The sequence below is a fragment of the Cynocephalus volans genome, chromosome 10, assembly GCF_027409185.1.
Source record: "Cynocephalus volans isolate mCynVol1 chromosome 10, mCynVol1.pri, whole genome shotgun sequence".
Classification (NCBI taxonomy): domain Eukaryota; kingdom Metazoa; phylum Chordata; class Mammalia; order Dermoptera; family Cynocephalidae; genus Cynocephalus; species Cynocephalus volans.
In genome coordinates this window covers 26942120-26965176 of record NC_084469.1, presented here as the reverse complement: position 1 = coordinate 26965176, position 23057 = coordinate 26942120, and the positions used below count along the sequence as shown (strand labels likewise).

The following is a 23057-nucleotide window of genomic DNA, read 5'->3' as shown; positions in this document are numbered from 1 at the left end:
TTCAGGTAGGTGAACTACTCGAGTATGGTACTGTCTCACTTTTCTGTGCCCCTTATGGACTCTAGCAGCGCTCGATGAGTATGTTTATTTGCTGTTCAAAGATATCCAATGTATAGTAGCAATTCATTTCCCCCTAATGAAAATTGTTTAAGAAGTACACCTACATCTTAAATATTCTAATTTCTTTTTGGTCAGAGTCATAAGATATATTTCTCTATTCCCTAGTTTGAAAATGATTTCAGAAAATTTGAGAAAATCATGCTGTTAGTTTAGGAATATTTGGTAAGTAATCAGTGTTGCTTCATTACCCTGTTTTATGTGTTCTTCGGCCTTATTTCTGAAATAATGTTTCAGTTTGAAGCCTTGGTTAGTCCTAATCTAATCCTTTATATTCATAAACAATTACAGTGTCTAATATTAAAAGAAACATAATAGAAAGATTTTATTTAGTTTCCACCTGATGTTACCAGTGCCTTTTATAGTTTAAATTCTTTGTGGAGGCATGGTAATCATGGGTAGCAGAAAACTGGTGCTAAAACCAGAAGCCAGGCTAAGCAACTGGGGTGAAACTAGTGGGATAGACAAACAAGAAAACAGTTGATACAGGCAAAGGGGGCATCCAAGCACTATCCCCAGGGTAAAGCTAAGATCAGAGTTAAGAGTTTTAAATCAAAGTTTATAACTCTTAGTGTTATAAAAGTGGCTCAGTTGAGGAGGAGATAATCAAAATATTTAACAACCAGTATGGCACAGCCATCAACCAGTCAGAATAGGCAGGAGCAAGCCCTGGAAGCCCTCTGCTGTGCCTGATTGTCACTGGATCATGAAACATTCAGAGGGGCTCTAATATTTAGCAATTAGTACTATGTCCTGGCTGAATATAAGACCATATGTCAATATTGAGAGCTCAGGCTACAATGAAGGAAATGGACCAAGTGTGGGGTATTCAGAGAGTGGGATCTGGAATTTCACTTGAGTAGAAGGGAGCAGAATCTGGACAAGAAGATAATGCAAAGGCAGGCCAGGTGCACGGATCATGCCCCTATCAGTGCACCTGAAGCATTTCTTTAATGCAAGAGTTGCAGCTTGTTCTGGCAGGTATATTCAACCTTTCCAGACAGAATCCTGACTCTGCTTAATTTACTTTGAGCAAACTATCTCACTTCCATGAGGCAGTTTCATCAGCTGAAAAATAGGTCTCTAATCATATCTACATGGCATTCATCCCAGCGTGAATCAAATGAGAGAATAGTCATGAAAAGACTTTCCATTTTGGAGAACAGGAGAGTGGCACAAAAGTAGTCTTCTTATTATCTTATGATGGGTGCTGTTTGCTGCTCTCTGCCCTGTGTTTAAGCACTCATCTTGGATTGACAAACCAAGTATATGACTAATAATTTAATGGAGATGACATATATGATATAGTGAAATTAGCCTAAAGTTTATTCCTAGTTTTGCCACTTACTAGATATGATACTTTGTACTTTATTTATTAATTCATCTAGTGTCTTCTGAGCATCTATACTGAGTGTGTGTGTGTATATATATTATATGAGTATTTCTATATATACTGAATATGCCTGGCACTGTGCAAACATAGTCCGGCCCTTACAGAGCTTACAGTCTAGGAAGGGAAATAATAGATCTTTCTGGAGAGCTGAGTTTCCAAGATCACATTAAACTCCTTGATACCTAGCACAATTACCTTGTGGGGGTAGAAGCTATGTGTACCCTGGCTTTTTTGATGTTTTTCCAAACTTTTAAGACAAAGGTTTTCCATCTTAACTGCTTATCAATTGTCTATGAGCTTTTTAAATGTACAGATTCTTGGGCCCCACACCTTGTGGTGTGCTGGTAAAAGTTTAAAACCCTGTTCTCTAAGCAGGGGCTGATTTGCAGCATTTGCTGGTTTTGCTAATGAACACTCCCTCCATGGCCAATTTCAAGCTACCAATGTGAGTCTCACAAAGTTTCTAAAAATCTAACAATTTAGCCAGCTCCAGCACACCATTGGTTCCACCTCAGAGCTGAGCTAAAGAATAAGAATCTATGGGTATAAGGCCTGGAGATTTTTGTTACTAAAAATGTTCTGAAAGGGAGCCAGAGGTAAGAGCCAGTGACTTGTGAAGTTTCCATGTTGCGTGCCTGTCAGATATGACAGATTCAGAACATAATAAGACTTGTTGCCTTTTAAAACCAAGGAGTTGGATCTCTGGTGATAGAAAAAACAGTATAACAACTCTGAAATTATCACAAGTGGGTGAGTTAAGTTGCACACATTAAATAATTTTTTAAAGTGGAATAAGAATTATAGACAAAAGACATCCAGTGACAGCTCCACACCCAGAGCTATTGGGCATTGAATAGACTATGATGACTCTTAAATAAGCTGTTGACCAAGGACTTTTTCTTAAAAATTAAAGCTATTTCAGCAAAATTCTAATCAAATTGTCTTTCTTATCACTAAGGAGGTAGCTCATTGACCATCCCAACTGTGATTTATACATATTTGTATTTTAAGGGAGTCGAAAGGAAAAACACTTGAGAAACAGTGGGTGTCTCACAGAGGTTATCTATTTCTTGAAATTTCAGGCAAGAAAGTTTGTTTACTTAGGATTTCTTAAACCCTGTCATAATGGGAGCATGGTGGGACTTTGATTTCAATTGTAAGAATTGCATGATACTCTGGTTTCCTTATTTTTATTTTAATGCATGTTATATCTCTATAAAATCATTAGGTTGGGTATCTGTTTTGGTTTTTGATCCCAGCCAATATAATGTATCTTGACTTTAAAACAGAGTCAGATTATATTGGGACTGCTGATTTGATAGGCTCTGAGCCTCTTCTAAACCATCTTCCTGGGTGGCATGAGTGCCCTGGTTATTCACTCTGGTCCTGGAAGATGCTGTGTGTCTGTAATGCCACACTTCCAGGTCCTTTTTCTTCCTTAGCCTCCAAAAAGAGGAGAACACTTCCTTATAGACATTAGCCTACAAAATTGTCCCTATGGCCTTCAGTCCACCTTACACTGACTTGAGAGTCAGCTCTTTTACCCTCCTGGATATCTCTGTGGCTCTAGCCTTAGAAGAATTACTTCATTAAAAATCGTAACTACCGGGCCGGCCCGTGGCTCACTCGGGAGAGTGCGGTGCTGATAACACCAAGGCCCCGGGTTCGGATCCCATATACGGATGGCCGGTTCGCTCACTGGCTGAGTGTGGTGCTGACAACACCAAGTCAAGGGTTAAGATCCCCTTGCCGGTCATCTTTTAAAAAAAAAAAAAAAAAAAATCGTAACTACCTTTTTTCTGTCCTGTTCATTTTGCCTACATATTCAACTAGCTAGTCACCAGGGTTGGTAGGTTGATTAAAGATGGCTGCAAATTCTTTGCTATTTCTCCCACTGAGAGGTGGAATCTAATTCCTCTCCCCTTGAATCTGGGCTGGCCTTCTTCAATACAATGGAGTATGGCAGAGATGACACTATGCCAGCTCTGAACTAGCCTTCAGGAGGACTTTCCTTTTGGAGCCCTGGGCCATCTTGCTTTGAGGTGGTCCAAGCCATGTTAGAGATCACATTTAGGCACTCCAGTTGACATTTCCAGTTGAGCTCAGCTTTCCAACCATCCAGGCTAAGACATCAGACATGAGTGAAGCTGCTTGGACATTTCATAAGAGCCGATTTGCTGGCTAAATACCACCTGAATGAAGCAGTGATTTGTTACAAAGCAGTGGATAACCCAAACTGCTGGTTTCATCCCCGTCATCTTTGTCTCTGTTTCTAGAAGATATAAGCCTTCTCTCACAAGTAGCCAAGTGATAGGAATATTGCCTTTACTTCCTCCTCAAGCCTGTGTATTTTATATATGATTCTTTTAAAAGCCAGAAGTACTGCATTATCTCTTCCAGTTTCAAAGCTAACATCCCCTCTTAGAAAAGACTACTAGATTCCTTTTTCCTGTCTGATAGACACCATTATTAGATTTTTTCCAAGGGCAAAAATGACTGGTGGATAATCTGATATCCAGTTATTGGATAATCCACAACCATCTTTCCTGACCATGGGACTGTTATCTTAGAATTCCTATCATTACAGACTCATAATAGCAATATTACTTCATAGCCTTAACCCCCAATACCTGTACCTTTGCTCCAGCAGTCCCTCGGCTGTTTATTCTTTCCCAAACTTATCAGACTTTTTCTCAGTCCTCTGCCTTTTTCTCCTCCTTTTTCCAGCCCTTCTGCCTGAATTACTCTTATCTTCCATACTATGAAAGCTCACTAGTTCAAGCCCAGCCTAAAAATTAATTTCTGTGAAGCACTTCCCAACCTCACAGTTAGTCACTTCTTCCTCTGTTGCTTCTGTAGCATTTTATACATCCTTCTGCTCGGGCCTAAATGACATATTATAATTTCTGTTTTATGGAACTGTCTCCCCCACTACAATGTGAACTATCCAAGGATAAGGATGGTTTTGCTTACTTTAATCCCTGGTGCCTAGTACCTAAAACATAATAGGTAGTCAATGAATGTTGAATGAATAAATAAATATATAAGTGAGAGCAAATGAATAATTCTGTCTGTTTAACCAAAGAGAAAGCATAAGTTATTACTTCCAGATCTTAGTCACAGACCACCTCCTGAGCAATAAAAATCATTCTTTTAACCTGCTAAGGCCAAAATGTGACTGGTATAAAGTCCTTACTAGCTGAAAATGCACAGATAGCTCCAAGTATTCACATGGCATTAGTTAGCTGCTATGATCACTTATTCATTCAACTCTTTATTGAGTTCCATCTATGCATAGGGCATTGTACTAAACAGTAAGATGTAGAGGGAAATGAAGCATGGTTCCTCCCCTTAAGGAGAATATACTCTGATGATGGAAGGTAAAACAAGTACCCATTTGTAACCCAGAAGCAAAACAGGCTAGTGCCACAAGAAAGATGCAAAGTAACTGTCAGGTTTGGAGGGAGACAGAGAGCATCACTCAGGTGATAAAAGAAATGTCATGAACCACTGGCATTTGAAACCAGCTTTGAAGGCTGGGAAAGAATAGGAGGGAAGAGAGGGGCCTTCGAGGTTGATACAACAGCATGAACAAAACAAGTCATTAGGTGTCTTTGGAGAATGATAAGTGAGTCTCCTTAGATTGGAGCATAGGGAAAGTGTAAAGAATCTTGAATGATAAGATTTAGGAAAGTATTGCTTAACACTAGCCTAGGGTTTTCCAAGGCTGGCAGCACTTCTCTCTGACCCCTCACCCTACACCCCCTACTAGCCTACTTCTCAGCAAATATGACTTGGGTGCTTACGTTTTTTCCAAACATCTTTTACTTAGTGACCTACTTTTATTTCAGGTATTAAGCAGATTAGTAAGAATGCATTCATCTTTTGATTAATACTTAATTGTTTCTAGGTCAAATTTTTCTTAAGAACATTAAAAAGTAACTATCCTCTTTAAATAAAAGATATTTAACAATAGGGCTGTGGAAATTAGACTATGAAAAAAGCTAACAAATATGTATTTGCCATTTAATTAATTAGATCTCCTTACATATCAGAAATTATTCTATTCACTAAGAAATAAAAACTGTCACTGCATTTTTCTCCTAGTAATTTCTAATGTTCTGAACAGGTTGACTATTTGGCATTTTTTAATAACAACATGTGAAGTTACTTGACAAGGTAGGTGGTTATATCTGGTGTCTGTACTTGTTGGAATAGAATGGTAAGAATTGTACCTTCAGCTACCATTTGAATGTCACTATTCAAGATAACTGATAGTTACTCTTACTGAATAAGTAGTGTTGTATCTTTGCATTTCTGGCAGTGAATTCTGCTGAAATATCATAATCGAATGTTTTATTCATTCCTTTTAAATCTGTTTTACCCTAATGCCTATAATGCCTTGATATACTGAGTTTTTCCAAAAAGTTTCTTTTCCAAGTAAAACTGTAAACAGGAGGGGAAACAAATCATTCATTTGTCTGACTACTGAAATGTTAAGAAAGAAAAAAGATAATTGGGGGTCTTGAGTTAGAAAAGACTTCTCTGATTTGCTTTTTTTTGTGCCAAAGGAATTTTCTACTCCAGCACTACTTCAAAGTATAGAAGTCATAGAGGAAAGGTGCAAAAGGATATTATTTTATTGTAAGTCATGAAATAAGGTATGTGTTATTGGGTTTTTTTAGTTTCCTTCTACCCCCCATATTGGGACATAGGTATTAAAGTCAGATTCTTAGTTTAGAGTCAGCTGGTTATAGTGGAAAAATAGACCTGATTTCAATTATGACTCCACCATTTATTGGCTTTGTGATCTTAAGCAAACCCTATATGATTGTGGTGCACATTAAAAAACATATAAAGTATCTGGCACATAACGATGCTTAATAAATATTAGTTCGGCCCTGTACATAACTGCTTTTGGCAGTTTGTGTCCTGTAAGGAAGCATCAAGGGTATTTTTGATATTTAGTTTTCCACATACTTTCATCATAATTCTCATAGGTAGGAAATAACCACCAAAGAGCTGAAAATAATTTGAATTGTCCTTCTTTTGATGTGCTCGTTTTAGGATTGAGGAATAGGGGTATGAAATTAGTAATAGACCATAAATATATGAAAGAATGGTCAACTCATTAGTTAATCTTCAAGGCAAAGCAAATAAAGGCCATAATAAGATACAACACTAGACTGGCAAAAACTTAAGGCATTTGATGATTCTAAGTGTTGGCTAGGATTTAGATCAACTGAAACTCTCACTTCTTCCTGTTGGGAGTGTAACTCAGCACAACCACTTTGGAAAATAATTTGGCACTGTCTTATAAAATCAAACCTTTACTCTATAACCCTACAATTTCACTCATAGGTATATATCCTGTTGGCTCTTTTGCATGTAGATTAAAAGATGTGTATAAGAATGTTGATAGTAGCATTGTTTATATCACCAAAAACTGGAAACAATCTAGTCTATCTAAGTAGAATGGACAAACTTTGATATATTCACAAAATGGAATCTTTGACCCAGTAAAAATAAGTGAACTATAGCTGTATGAAAAAGTGGGTGAATCTTGTTAATTTAATATTTTATTTTTAAAAAGCCTGTTGTGAAGACTACATACAGTATAACACAATATTTAAGCCCCAAACAATCAAAACTAAGTAATATATTGTTTAAGAACACAGGCATATGTAATCTTTTTAAATAAGAGAGTGAAAAATAATGCAAAGAGGTAGAACCAATAGCTAAATAAAAATGAAATTCTAAAAAATATTTAAATAATAAAATAGAAGACAGAAAAGGAGAACAAGAATAAAAATATAGGGGACAAACAGAAAATAAATAATAACAGGGTACATTTATTTATTTATTTTTTGACTGGTAAGGGGATCGTAACCCTTGGCTTGGTGCTGTCTGCAACATGCTCAGCCAGTGAGCACACTGACCATCCCTGTATAGAATCCAAACCCACGGCCTCAGCGCTACCAGTGCCACACTCTCCCAAGTGAGCCACGGGGCCGGCCCCAGGGTACATTTAAATCCAGCTATATCAATAATTACATTAAATGTTAATGTAAACACAACAAAAGACAAAGATTGTCACAATGGATAAAATAAAGTAAGATCCAACTATATCTTGTCTATAAGGGACATTCTTTAAAATAAAAAGAGATTGAAAAATATACCTGCAAACAATGAGCACAAGCCTGGAGTGGCTATACGAAGGTACTTCAAAAAGTTCATGGAAAAATAGAATTGAAAGATAATACGAATTCTTCCATGAACTTTTTAAAGTACCCTTGTATTAATATCAGATAAAGCGCATTTCAAGACAAAAAGTCTTACTAGAGATAACGCAATCTTGAAAAAAAAAATGAAGTTAGAGGATTTATATTTCCTTCAAAACTTGCTATAAACTATAGCAATCAATGGTACTGGTGTAAGGATTGACAGATAGATCAAAGGAAAAGAACAGAGAGCCCAGAAGTAGATCCTCACTTATACTGCCATTTGATTTTTTTGTTTCGTTGGTTTTTTTCATTGTACGTGTTTATGGAAACAATTTGTTGTTTCAATACATGCATATATTGTATAATGATCTAATCAGAATAGTTAGCATATCTATCACTTAAACATTTATTGTTCCTTTGTAGTTATAACCTTCAAGATTCTCTTTTCTGGCTATCTTGAAATATACAATACAATATTATTAGCTATTGTCACCCTAGGGCACCAGATGTCATTTGATTTTATACAAATGAGCAAAATATTCCAATGGGAAAAGGAAAGTCTTTTTAACAAATGGTGTTTGAAAACTGGATATCCATGTGGAAAAAAATGAACCTCTATCCCTACTTCATACTGTATACAAATATTAACTCAAGATGGATCATAGGCTTTATGTGGTTTAAAACCATAAAACTTTTATAAAAAAATACAGTAGAATATCTTTGTGACTAGAGGGTAAGCAAAGGTTAGGAAAATAATAACCATAGAAGGAAAAAAATGCTAATTATGCATCAGTTGCACTTCTCATACATTGTTGACAGTGTAAAGTGGTGTAAGCACTTTGGAAAAAGGCCTGGCATCTTCCTATAAAACTATACATGCATCTACCCTGTGAACCAAGAGAAAAACAAATGTCCACCAAAAAACCAAAAAAAGAATGTTTATATAATGGCTTTATTTGTAATAGATAAAAACTCAAACATCCCAGATGTATCTATCAATAGGAAAATGAATACACAAATTGTAATATATGCATATTATGGAATACATAGCAATAAAAAGGAATGAACTACTGTTTAATGTTTAAACAACAATGTTTAAGGGCTGGCCCATGGCTCACTTGGGAGAGTGTGGTGCTGATAGCACCAGGGCCACAGGTTCAGATCCCTATGTGGGGATGGCCAGTTGGCTCTCTTGGGAGAACATGGTGCTGACAACACCAGGTCAGGGGTTGAGATCCCCTTACTGATCATCTTTTAAAAATAAAATAAAATCAACAAACAAGAATATTTAACAATATGGATGAATCTCAGAAAAATTATGCTGAGTGAAAAAAGCCTCACACAAAGAGTACCTGCTGTATGATCCCACTTAATAAACAGTGAAATAACAAAAGTGGAATTATATGCTATGTATTAATTTTTGATGGAAAATATTGTGGTGAAAAAAAATCACAACAGGATTGCCTCTGAGTGTGGGTGGTGCCATGTATTGACTTGGAAGGGGCCGAGAAAATTTTCTGAGGTTATAGAAATGTTCCATTTCTTTACAGCATTTGTCAAAATTCATTGGAAGGTGCACTTAAGATTTGTACATTTCATTTTATATAAATTTTACCTTAAAGAAAATACTATAAAGAAATAATGAATTATAATTAATTATATCATTTAAGGGCAAGTGTACTGATATCAGTAACTTACATTGAAATGCATCTGAAAAACAAGATGGATTGATGGATGGACAGAAAGATGACTAGATATGTGATAAAGCAAGTATAGAAAATATTAGTGGTAGAATCCAGATGGTGGTTATACAGGTTCACTATAAGGTCTTCCTACTTTTCTGTTTTACATGTTTTATAATAAAATGGGGTGAAAGCAAAGAAATCATAAACTTCAGGATCATAGTCACATCATGGGAGGAGGTTAGGAATGGGAGAAAGGAAATAAGCACACAGGTAGATGCAAAGTTATTGGTAGTATTCCATCTCTTAGGTGGAATGGTGTTCACAGGTGTTCATTTTATTATTGTACCTCATAACTTACATATATGTTAACTATATTCTTCATTATATAATACTCTATCATATGATTAAAAGATAATGTGAGAAGACTACATCAGCATTTGAGATATATATTAATCAAGTAATACACGTAATAACTGTAATGAAGCATTATTTGCTAAACGACATTCCAGGAAATTATTTCCATTTATTACAGTTTCTTTGGGCACCAAATTCTAACATTTACATTTACTTATCCGAGTCTCTTCATTTTCATTTTTGCAAACTTTCCAGGTTCTGGCTCTGGATTCTAGAGACAGTCAGTTCTTTTTAATTTTAACGACTTTTTTCTTCAGTCTGTAAGGGGCATACCTTCTGAACCTAAAACCTCTCCTATATGCAGAGTATACTCTTTCTACCTGTACTCCCTCTGGAAGTAGAATCTTTGTGGTGTTCTGCCTTTGTGGAAAATAATAGACATGCTTGAAATCAATAAGGAAAATAACATGGAATAAAAGTTATAGAGCTCACCCTGGCTGCCTAGGAATATAGACAGAATGATGTACAGGTAGTGGCTCATGGCTCCATAAACTGGAAAATGTAGGTGGCTCATTGGCAGACAATACATATGTTTGAGATTATTTTTTTCTTTCTACTTCTCTGTTTGCCAGATAGGTCAAAAGAGGTGGGAGAACAAATACAAAATGTCAGGGAGCAAATTTAAAGAAAAAGTTAGCCTCTCAGTATCATTAATTCTGTCATCTTTTCTCACTTTTCCTTCATGTCAATATTCTCTGTTTCTCTCTGTTCCCATAAGTGGGAACTTATGAGTGAAGATCTGTGTAATATTGTAATGTATACTAATTCCTAACATGGGCCAGAGATAGGTAAAATGATATACTTTTTCAATGAGAACCAGTATTTTATTTGTTTTAATTCCAGCTTTACCACTTGAGTTTCCTTGGATAACTTATTTCTCTATTGTAAATTTCAGTTTCTTCATCTGTAAAATATTCATTGAGTCTAAGTTACCATAAGTTGTAAAACTCTCTATTATTTTATGTGCCACTAAGAAAAAATATTGAGATTGAGCTGTGATTTAATGCTTTTTATTGCACTGATTTATTCAATATTATGTGTGTATTAGAATCAATGAAAAATCTGGTGTCATCAACTTTATGAGTTTATTAAGAATAAGTAGGATAATGTACTCTGAGCACACTGTTGAGTAATGAGCACAGTGTTGAGTGTTGAGCACAGTGCCTAGCACATTGTACGTACCCAATAAGTGATAGCCATTATGTTAACAATGATGGTGATTTGATCATGAGCACACTGTGAAGTGGTGCTCATTGTTGTGGTTGTTCTTTGGGGATCAGAATCAATAATCTTGATGAGAGATATGTTGGTGATAGAATGCCCACTAATTTTGAAATTGAAATAGCAAAATAGTAACATAACATGTTCAGTTAATTTTCAGAGGTAAGTTTTTTAATGAGTAGCCCTTTTTTATCAATGAAATTTGTTTGTAGACTGTTGTTGAATTTTCCTCTGAAAATAAGTTCTATTGATATCAACCTTCTGAGTTGGTTGAAGTCACTTTTTATGAAGAGAATTTAGTTCAAGTGCACAACATGAATGAGATATTCCCAAATGTAAAGCTTAGTAAAACTGCATTGGTGATATTACAATATGAGACCTCATGTGTTAATTTTTTTTTTCTTTTCATTTTCTGTCTATACAGGAGGCAGACAGTGGGGAGGAGGAATGCCGGTCACAGCCCAGGAGGTATGTTTGTTCATTATATCCTAGTATTTTTATAGTAACTGTTTTTTCTCTAATTCTTTTTCAGTCTTGTCAGATTAGCTTATTCTGGTTTTCTAAGATGTTTCACTGTTCTCTTAAAAATGAGATTGCTTTAAGAATCCAGTTACTAACTCAGAAAGATTTAAAATGGTAGATTGCTTTAAAAACATGCAGAAAGGCCAATTTTGGCTGTTTTTACCCAAGTCTCCAAGGAATGATCTTGGATAATAAAGAAGCAAGTTTTTCTTAACTTTTAGGAAAATACCAATTGAATAACATTTCAGTGTTCAGTTTTGTACTTATGTTTGTCATTTATTTCGATAGATTTTGACAATTCTTAACAGATTGGTAAATATTTCAACTTTGTTTTTGTACAAAGACTTTACTGAATAACCTACCCAATCCTTTAAAATACAATGAAACTTTTTTTCCCTCTTATAGAGTAACAGGCATGTTATTATTAAGGGTACCAATACCCACTGCCATTAAAAGGAAAGAATTATGAGAGAAATCCTGGAAGTATAAAATAACATTTCTTTTATCTCCTTTAAATGTTCTTTAAAGCAACTCTATCACATAAGAAACAGTCCTGGTAAGTTCTAGATGGTCATTTAAATATTACCAAACATGTGTCCTCTCAACTCAATCAAATGAGCCATACTGGATAATACAGAGAAAGGACACAATAAGCATGCTCATTGTGAAGAAACTGGCTAAAGAGAATGCTTCGTTAATGATTCATTAGCAGGTGTTTGTTGATATATACCTTCTTCTTATAAACTACAACTTAATATAAAAATAGTTTCTTTTCATCAGTAACTGAGGTTATTGAAAATATTTTTCCTGTCTTGGTTATCATATAAATTTTTGGCTTAAAGCTTAATTTCTCACTGTCTCTTAGGGAAGATCTGACAGTGAAGTGTCATTCTTTTGCATGGGGCTAAGAATTAGAAACCCAGAAGAAATTTTAGCTAAATGCCTACAAGAGGTATCATAACCTTATTCCCATCAGAATGAAAAGTGGGTTCCAAAGGATTGTTAAATTTTCTAGTAGGTCAAATTTAAAGATCTATGGGTTTATTTCAAGCTTTACATATTGACTTGGCATCCACTGAAATAATAATTGTTCCAAAAAAGTTGCATAATGAGAGGCAATGAAAGGCTATTCTCTTACTCACAACACTGAATTGCTAAGACATTAATAATCATAAAGACCTCTTTTTATGGTTGGTGGTGATAATTTGTTAATTTGACCAACAGAGGGTTTTGAAGGCTTCTTCTATTGACGAGAAAAGGATCACTTACAGAAATAACAAATGAAGAAAAACCTAATAGCACCTATTTTTAAAAAATCAAAATTTGCTAGTCTTTTGTAATTTCTTACATTCACTATGTTTGCCAGGCTATTTCTAAATTAGTCTGACTCAAAGCAAAGAAACTTCTCTTACCTGCCAGTTGAATGCCCTTTATAGATAGATGATTGTGTAAGAGATTGATTTTTTATGTTTGGCTGTTAAAGATTGTTCTAGCATTCTCCATCACTTACCAAAGAATAAACCAGGACTGAGTCTTTTCATTGAGCATGCCTGAACTCATCTTGTCAGTATGTGGGTTCAAATGTGATTTTTGTATGGAATTGAATAATAAACAGCATATCATTAAAAGACCAGTTCCAGGTAATAATAATAATTTAAAAAGAAAAACATTGCATTAATAATCTCTTATTTTAACCTAATGCCATTTATTGGGAAAGCCATAAATTGAAAGTAATCTTTCAATATAATTAGTCCAAACTATGGTGCCTTTAAGAACCAATGTTCACAAGCAACAACAGCAGCAACAAAAATAGATAAATTAGACTACATCAAAATTTAAAACTTCCATGCATCAAAGGATAAAATCAACAGAGTGAAAAGGCAACCCCTGGAATAAGAGAAAATATTTGCACACTGTATGGCTGACAAGGGGTTTATATCTAGAATATGTAAATAACTCCTGCAACTAAGCAGTAAAAAGACAACATTAGTTAGCTCGGTTGCTGTAACAAAATACCTAGACTGGGTGGCTTAAACAGACATTTATTTCTCATAGTTCTGGAGGCTGGGAAGTCTAAGGTAAGGGTGCCAGCAGATTTGGTTCCTGCTAAGGCCCCACTTCCTAGCTTGTAGATAGCCACCTTCTCTCAGTGTCTTCACATGGTAGAGAGAGAGCGAGCTCTGGTCTCTTCCTGTTCTTATAAGGACACTAATCCCATCGTGGGGAACCTACCCTCATCAACTCATCTAACCGTAATTACCTCCCCAAAGGCCCCATCTTCAAATACCATCACATTGGGAGTTAGGGCTTTAACATATGAAATTGGTGGGGGAGCCCAAACATTAAGTACATTTTGCCCCAGGCCCCCCAAATTTCTTTCTTTCTCACATGCAAAATACATTTATTCCATCTCAACACCCCCAAAAGTCTTAACACGTTCCAGCATCAATTCTAAAGTCTGAAATCCAAAGTTTCACCTAAATATTATCTAAATCAGATATGGGTAAGACCAGGTATGATTCATTCTGAGCCAAAATTTCTCTCTAGCCATGAACCTGTGAAACCAGGTAAGTTATGCTTCCAAACTACAGTGGTAGTGTAGTCACAGGATAGGCATTCCCATTTCAAAAGGGAGAAATCAGAAGGAAGGTAGGAGTGATGGGTCCCAAGTGAGTCCAAAACTTAGCAAGGCAAATTCTATTACATCTTAAGACTTGAGAATAATCCTCTTTGGTTTGATGCTTACCCTCCAGACCCACTGGAGTGGCAGCATCATCCCCACTGCTCTGTAGGTTGGTCCTTTCCCATTGGCTCAGCAGAGTGCCACCCACATGGCTCTCTGCAAGGGCCCTGCCAACACAGCTCTGCTGGTCAGTGGCCCCATCTTTTGAAACTGAGGTGGAGGCAGCCTTGCTCCCCGATCTCCGCTGATGCATTCTAGGCATGGGAATAGCAGTAGATGGGAGTAGTAGCCTTGATGTTCTCTGAATTGCCTTTGTGGGGGTCCTTCTTCCCTTTTTCTTGGAGAATAATGCCTGTTTGCAACCTTCCTTCATTCCATCCCATTTTCTCTGCTTCCTTTACTCCCAGCTGGCAGTGTTTCTGCTTGCATAATCCCATCCATATTCTGGCTTCTGTTGAGACTGCTGATTAGATCTGTGGTTCACACCCACACTAACCTCTTTACCAAATGATCAGTCAGCCACACTGTTGGTGTTCTCTTCCAAACAAGCTTTCTCATTTTTTGCAATATGGACAGGCTGAGAATTTTCTAAATTTTTAAGTTCTGGTTCTCTTCTGTTCAACAATTTCTTCTTCAATTTTTCTCTCTTCTTGCATTTTATTATGAGCAGTCAGAAGTAACTGAGCCACTCCTTCAACACTTTGTTTAGAAATCTCCTTAGCTAAATATCCAATTACATCACTCACAAATTCTACCTTCCACAAAACACTAGAATACGAAAGCAATTCACTCAAGTTCTTTGCCAGTTTATGTAACAGGATCACCTTTTCTCCATTGTCCAGTAACATGTTCCATATTTCTGTCTAAGTTCTCATCAGAATAGGCTTTCCATCTATATTTCTACCAATATTCTGTTCATGATTATTTAGGTATTCTCTAAGAAGATGGACATAAAGGAGAGATAGCTCTCCTCTGTTCTTTCTGAGCCCTCACCAGAATTGCCTTTAACCATCCCTTATGACAATCTTGGCTTTTTCTAGTATGCACCTCATGACTCTTCCAGGCTCTCTACCCATTACCCATTTCCAAAGAAGCTTTAACATTTTTAGGTATTTGTTACAGCAGAACCCCATCTTAGTACCAAAATTCATATTATTTAGGGTTCTCCAGAGAAACAGAATCAGTAGGAAGGGTGTGGGTGTGTGGGGTGTGAGACACAGAGAGAGAGAAAGAGATTATAAGAAAATGACTCACATGATTATGGAGACGGAGAAGTCCCAAGATCGCAGGCTGGAGACCCAGGAGAGCTGATGATATAGTTCCAGTCCAAGTCTGAAGGCCTAAGAACCAGGAAAGCCAGTGGTGTGAGTTCCAGTATGAGTCTGAAAGCAGAAGACCAATGTCCCTGCTCAAAGACAGTCAGGCAAAGAGAGCAAATTCTCCCTTACTCAGCCTTTTGTTTTATTCAAGCCTTTAACAGATTGAATGAGGCCCACCCACATTGGGGAGGGCAATCATCTTTACTCAGTCTACTGATTCAAAGGTTAATCTCATCTAGAAACACCCTCACAGATACACCCAATTAAAAAATAGACAAATAACTCGAATAGATATTTCTCCAAAGATATACAGATGACCAATAAGCACATGAAAAGGTGCTCAACATCATTAATCACTAGGGAGATGCAAATCAAAACCACAATGAAATACTACCTCTTACCCATTAGATGGCCACTACCCAAAAAAACAAAAAATAATAAGCTTTAGCGAGGATGTCGAGAAATTGGAATCCTTGTGCACTGTTGTGGTGCCTCAAAAAATTAAAAAATAGAATTACCATATGAATCAGCAATTTCACTTCTGGGTATATACCCAAAAGAATTGAAAGTGGGATCTCAAGAAATTCATGCACCTGTATGTGTAGCAACATTATTCACAACAGCCAAAAGGTGGAAGTAACCCAAGTATCCACTGAAAGATAAATGGGTAAACAAAATTTAATATATACATACAGTGGAATATTATTGAGCATTAAAAGGGGAAGGAAATTCTGACATGCTACAACATGGATAAGCCATGAGCACATTATGCTGAATAAAATAAGCTAATCACAAAAAGACTACTACTATATGATCCTGCTTACTTGAAGTACCTAGAGTAATCAAATTCATAGAGACAGAAAGTAGAATAATGGTTATCAGAGGTTGTGGGTGAGGGGTGGGGGTGGAAAGTCGTTGTTGAATGGGTATGCAGTTTCAGTTCTGGAAGATGAAAACAGTTCTGGAAATGGATGGTGGTGATGGCTGCACAACAGTGTGAATGTACTTAATGCCACTGAACTGTACACTTAAAACACTTAAGATGGCAAATTTTATGTTATGTGTACTTTACCACAATTAAGAAATAAACAATGCATTCACGCCACATTAGCCCCTTTTTGTGATATTTAAATTCTGGCAATATTTTGTCTTTCTCAGACAATAGACATAAGAAGATAACATGATTACAGAAAATCAGGTTGTATATTATTAACTTTTTGGTGAAAAGATAAATTGATGAAATTCAATGCCAGTACTTCTTTTGCATATTTATGAACTCATGGCTTTCCTTCTTGCATGATGACTCACTTTGCTGACTGGGAAACAGCCAGGAAGAAAACTATAAAACTAAACCAGCATATCCAGGCAAGAGACAGAGCCAGCTGTTGCTCCATGGGTTGGAGGAAGGTCCTGAGACAGGGGCTGTGAGTCTTAGCCTCCCCTGCCCCCCCGCATGCAGGCAAGCTAGGGAGCCAAGCCAATGCCCAGGGTCCTGAGTGGGGACTGAGCCAGTCCCTACCTCCACCCCAACCCAGATCTGAGAATGTACTTATTAACTATGTGTGTTTCTTTGGGGTATATGACTTATCTGCATCTGTCCTTCACCAAGTTTCTGCTTAGATTTTTCTGATTCATTTTTAAGAGTTCTTTTTGCAATAAGGATGTTAATCTTTGTATGTATTAAAGAAAAAAAAAGTAGAGTGTAGAATAATGGTTACCAGAGACTGGGAGAGTTGGGGGGGAAGATGAGGGGTGAACTGATGGGAACAAAACTATGCTATCTACCATAAGTGAATCCTTGTGCAGTATATGCATGTATTGAAACAACACATGTACCCCACAAAAATAAATGTAAATAAAATTGAAAATAAAATAAAACTAAACTATATATGACTATGGTTAACACCTAAGTTTTGTATATTACATAATAGCTAGAAGAGAGGCTTTTGAATATTTTCACCACAAAGACATGATAAATGCATGAACTCTTTGATACTTTAACTACCCTGACCTGACTATTACACAACATATGTATGTATCAAAATATCACTTTTCATCTGGCCAGTTGGCTCAGTTGGTTAGAGCACAGTGCTGATAGCACCAAAGTCAAGGGTTCAGATCCCCTTATAGGCCAGCTACCAAAATAAAATAAAATAAAATATATATGTGTGTGTGTGTGTATATATATATATCAGATTATACCCCATAAGTATGAACAATTACAATGTGTAAGTTAAAATAAATAAATAAAACTAAACTATATAAAATGCCAGTATTCAACCATTTTGCCCTATAAACAGCCATCTCGTATGGGTCAACCTAATAAAATTATAAGATAAATAAACAAAAATGAACAAAGGAAATATGCCACTGAAATAAATCTTTGTAATCTCAAGACACCTTTTTTAAGATGAGTAGTTACCGTAGAAAATAAAGTACTTTGAAGTCTTAATTTAGAAAATATTTTAATTATAATAGAATTCTTCCATTTCTATGTATACCAACCCCAAGCTAAAAATTGTATAAAGTAAGGAATGACTTTTAGAAAAATTGTCTTCAGGGTCAGCAATTTATAGTATTGTACAATAATATAGTTTCAAAGATTTGGGGGTAATTGCCCCCCCTTTTTTTTGTAAACACAAAAGAAATGCTTAAGTCATTCAGGACAATTTTTACATTTTTCCTTTCAACTCAAGCAATACTTGTAATGTGTTACAAGTTTTTATTTTTTAATTACTCTTAAGATGAAGTTATTTTTATATTCAGCCAAAACTCCCTCCTGTTTGTAAGCCTAGCTTTTTCCTCTCTAGTTTTTCATGGACATAAAGAGTTACTCACCATCTGCTGTAAAAACTCTTCACCTTTGAAAACTTGGTCTTCTCCCCAAGGGGCTTAACACATAGCAATAAAAACAAAATTTGCAGCAGAGAGGGGAGAGAGAGCGCAGTGTGGGCCTGAGGAGTTTCAGAAAACATCTTGGAATTGCTGGGTTTTGATGAATTAATGGGATTATTTTTTGTTTGTTTGTTTATTTATTTATTTTAATCGACACATTTTAATTGTACATGCTTATGGGAACAATCTGGTGTTATGATATATATACACATATATATCAGGGTAGTTAATGTAACCATTACCTCATGCATTTATCATTTATTTTTGGTGAAAACATTTAAAAGCCTCTCCTTTAGCTACTATGTAATGTATAAAATTTAACTATTAACCATAGTTATTCTACTGTGCAATAGAATACCAGAACTTATTCCTCCTATTTAATTGTAATTTTGTATCCATTGGCCAATCTCTCCCTGTTTTCCCTTCCCATTTCCTCTGTTTGGTAACCACTGTTCTACTATTTGTGTCTATAATATCAACTTTTTTTTTAGATTCCACATATAAGTGAGATCATGTGGTATTTGTCTTTCTGGCTTCACGTAACATAGTGATTTCCAAGTCCATCCACGTTGCTGCAAATGACAGGATTTTATGGCCGAATAGTATTCCATCGTGTATATATACCACATATTTTTTATCCATCCATCCGTTGTTGGACCACTTCAGTTGATTCCATATTTTGGCTGTTGTAAATTGTGCTGCAATAAACATGGGAGTGCAGACATCTCTTTGACATACTGACTTCATTTCCTTTAGGTATACACCCAGTAGTGGGATTGCTGGATCATATGGTAGTTATATTTTTTTATACTCCCACCAACAGTGTGCAAGTGTTCCCTTTTCTTCACATCTTTGCCAACTCTTATTTTCTTTTGTCTTTTTTATAATAGCCACTCCAACTGGAGTGAGGTGGTATCTCATTATTGTTCTGATTTGCATTTTTCTGATGATTAATGATGTTGAGTATTTTTTCATATGTCTGTTGGCCATTTGTATGTCTTCTTTTGAGAAATGTCTGTTAAGATCCTCTGCCCATTTCTTAATTGGGTTATTTGATTTTTAGGTTGATTTGTTTAAGTTCCTTATATAATCTTGATATTAACCCCTTGTCAGATGTATAGATGGCAAATATTTTTCCCATTTTGTAGGCTGTCACTTCATTCTCATTAAAGCTTTTTAGTCTAATGTAATCCCACTTGTCTATTTTTGCTTTTATTGCTTGTGCTTTTCAAGTCTTATTTTAAAAATTCTTGTCAAGCCCCAAGTTTTGTATCGTTTCCCCTATGTTTTCTTCTAGTAATTTCATAGTTTCAGTCTTTCATTTAAGTCTTTAATCCATTTTTAATTGATTTTTGTACATGGTAAGAGGTAGGAGTCTAGTCTCATTCTCTGCATGTGTGTATCAAGTTTTCCCAGCACCGTTTAATGAAGAGAGTGTCTTTCCCTCAATATGTATCCTTGGCACCTTTGTCAAAGATCAGTTGGCTGTAGATGTATGAACTTATTTGGGGGCCCTCTATTCTGTTCCATTGGTCTATGTGTCTGTTTTTATGCTAGTACAATGCAGTTATGGTTACTATCGTTTTGTAGTACAATTTGAAGTCAGGTAGTATGATGCCTCCAGCTTTGTTTTTTTTGTTGTTTGTTTGTTTTTGTTTTTGTTTTTCGCAGGATTGCTTTGGCTATTCAGGGTCTTTTTTGGTTCCATATGAATTTTAGGATTGTTTTTTCCTATTTCCTATTTCATTAGTATTTTGATAGAAATTGCATTAAATCTATAGATCACTTTGGGTATAATAGCTATTTTAATAATATTAATTGTTCTAATCCATGAACTTGGGATATCTTTTCATTTTATTTGTGTCCTCTTCAATTTCTTTCTTCAGAGTTTTATAGTTTTCATTGTAGAGGTCTTTCACATCCTTAGTTAAGTTTATTCCTAGTTATCTAATTTTTTTTAATTGTAAAAGGAATTGTTTTATTGATTTCTTTTTAGATAATTCACTATTAGTATATAGAAATGCTACTGACTTTTGTATGTTGATTTTTTATTCTGCAACTTTACTGAATTTGTTTATTAGTTCTAATGGTTTTTTGGTAGAGTTTTTAGTGTTTCCCACATGTAAGATCCTGTTATCTGCAAAGAGGGACAGTTTGACTTCCTCCTTTCCAATTTGGATGCCTTTTATTTCTTTCTCTGGTCAAATTGCTCTGGCTAGAACTTCAGTACTATGTTGAATAGAAGTAGTGAAAGTGGACATCCTTCTCTTATTCCTGATATAAGAAAGAAAGCTTTCTGCTTTTCCCCATTCAATATGTTAGCTGTGGGTTTGTCAAATATGGCCTTTTTTGTATTGAGATACATACCTTTAATAGTGAACTCGTTAAAAATTTTTATCATGAAGGAATATTGAATTTTGTCAAATGCTGTTTATACATCAGTTGAAATGATCATATGGTTTTTGTCTTTCTTTCTGTTAATGTAGTTATTGACTTGCATATGTTAAACCATCCTTGCATTCCTGGGATAAATCCCACTTGATCATAGCAAATGATCTTTTAAATGTGCTATTGTATTCTGTTTGCTAGTGTCTGTTGAGAATTCTTGCATCTATTCTCATCAGGGATATTAGCATGTAATTTTCTTCTTTTGCTGTGTCCTTATCTAGTTTTGGAGTTAGACTAATGCTGGCTTCATAAAATGAGTTGGGAAGTATTCCCTTCTCAAGTTTTTGAAATAGTGTGAAGAGAATTGGTGTTAGTTCTTCTTTAAATGTTTGGTAGAATTCAGCAGTGATACCATCTGGTCCTGGGCTTTTCTTTAATGGAAGATTTTGAGTTATGGATTCAACGTCTTCACTTGTTATTGGTCTGTTAAGATTTTCTATTTCTTTGTGATTTAATTTTGATAGATTATATTTGTCCGGGAATTTATCCATTTCTTCTGTTATCAAATTTGTTTGGCATATAGTTATTTATAATAGTCTCGTGAGTCTTTGTATTTCTGTTATATCAGTTGTAATGTGTCCTTTTTCATTATGATTTTATTTGAGTCTTCTCTCATATTTCCTTGGTAGTCTAGCTAAAGGTTTGGCAATTTTGTTTATCTTTTTGAAAAAACAACTCATCATTTTGCCAATCTTTTTGTTTTTTTGTTTCTCTTTCATTTATTTCTGCTCTGAGCTTTATTATTTCTTTCCTTCTGCCAATTTTGTGTTTAGTTTATTTCTGTTTTTCTAGTTGCTTTACATGCATCATTAGATTATTAGATATCTTTCCTCTTTATTGATATAGGCGTTTATTGCTATAAACTTTCCTTTTAGAGCTGCTTTTGCCATATTCCATAGATTTTGGTATGATGCGTTTTCATTCTCATTTGTCACAGGAATTTCTTACTTTCCCTTTTAATTTCTTCATTAACTCATTGGTTTGTGTGTCTGCCGTAATATCTTTTTTGTGGTTACCTTGGGGTTAAAATAAAGAGTCTTCCAGTTATAATAAGCAATTTTAAGCGGATAGCAACTTAAAATTGGGCACATGAAAATACTCTAGACTTCCCCGCAGCACACACACACACAAATTTTTTTTTTTGCCTTAATTTGTGTTTGTATTTGTTGTATGTTTCTTAGCCATCAATTGTAGCTGTTGTTGTTTTTTGACCATTTTGACTTTATACCTTCATATTAGAAGATTGAAGGATTTATATAGCACCATTACTCACTGGAATATTCTGAGTTTGAATTATGAATTTACCTCTGCAGGTGAAATTTTTACTTTTTCATGTTTTGATGATAATAATTATTGTCTTTTCATTTCCAGTTGTAGCACTCTGTTAAACATTTCTTGTAAGGCTTATCTAGTAGTGATGAATTACCTTAGCTTTTGCTTGTCTGGGAAGGTCTTTATTTCTGCCTCGTTTCTGAAGGATAGCTTTGCTGGAATAAAGTATTCTTGGCTGACAGTTTTTCTTCCCCAGGACTTTGACCATATTATCCCATTCTCTCCTGGTCTGCAAGATTATTGTAGGCAAATCTGCTGATAGTCTAATGGGGACTCCCTTATATGTGACTTGACTCTTTTCTCTTGCTGCTTTTAGAATTCTCTCTTTGTCTTTGGCTTTTGATAGTTTGATTATGATGTGCCTCAGAGAGGATCTTTTTGGGTTGACTCTAATTTGGGATATTTGAGCTTCCTGAATCTGAATGTCCATATCTTTCCCAATACTTGGGAAGTTTTCAGCTATTATTTCATTAAATGGGGTTTCTGTGCCTTTCTCCATCTCTTCTCCCTCAGGAACATCTATTATTTGAACATTTATTCACATAATGGTGTCCCATACATCCTGTAGGCTTTCTCCATTCTTTTTTATTCTTGTTCCTCCCCCCGCCCACCACCCCCCAGGAAATTTCAAAAGACCTGTCTTCAAGCTCAGAAATTCTCTCTCTGCTTGATCTAGTCTGTTGTTCAAGTTCCCAATTGTATTTTTTATTTCATTCATTGAATTCATCAGCTCTAAGTTTTCTATTTGGTTCTTTTTTATATCTATCTCTTTATTAAATTTCTCATTCAGATCATGAATTGTTT

At 35.5% G+C, this 23057-nt stretch overlaps 1 protein-coding gene across 3 annotated transcripts in view; it reads left to right on the top strand.

The window, feature by feature from the left end:
* SSH2 (slingshot protein phosphatase 2) overlaps window positions 1-23057 on the top strand; it is a 265214-nt gene that overhangs the window by 105655 nt on the left and 136502 nt on the right. For all 3 annotated transcript variants that reach the window (XM_063113271.1, XM_063113269.1, XM_063113274.1), the window contains one exon: window positions 11479-11522. In XM_063113271.1, the coding sequence (XP_062969341.1) occupies window positions 11479-11522 (44 nt within the window). The remainder of the gene's footprint in view (window positions 1-11478; window positions 11523-23057) is intronic.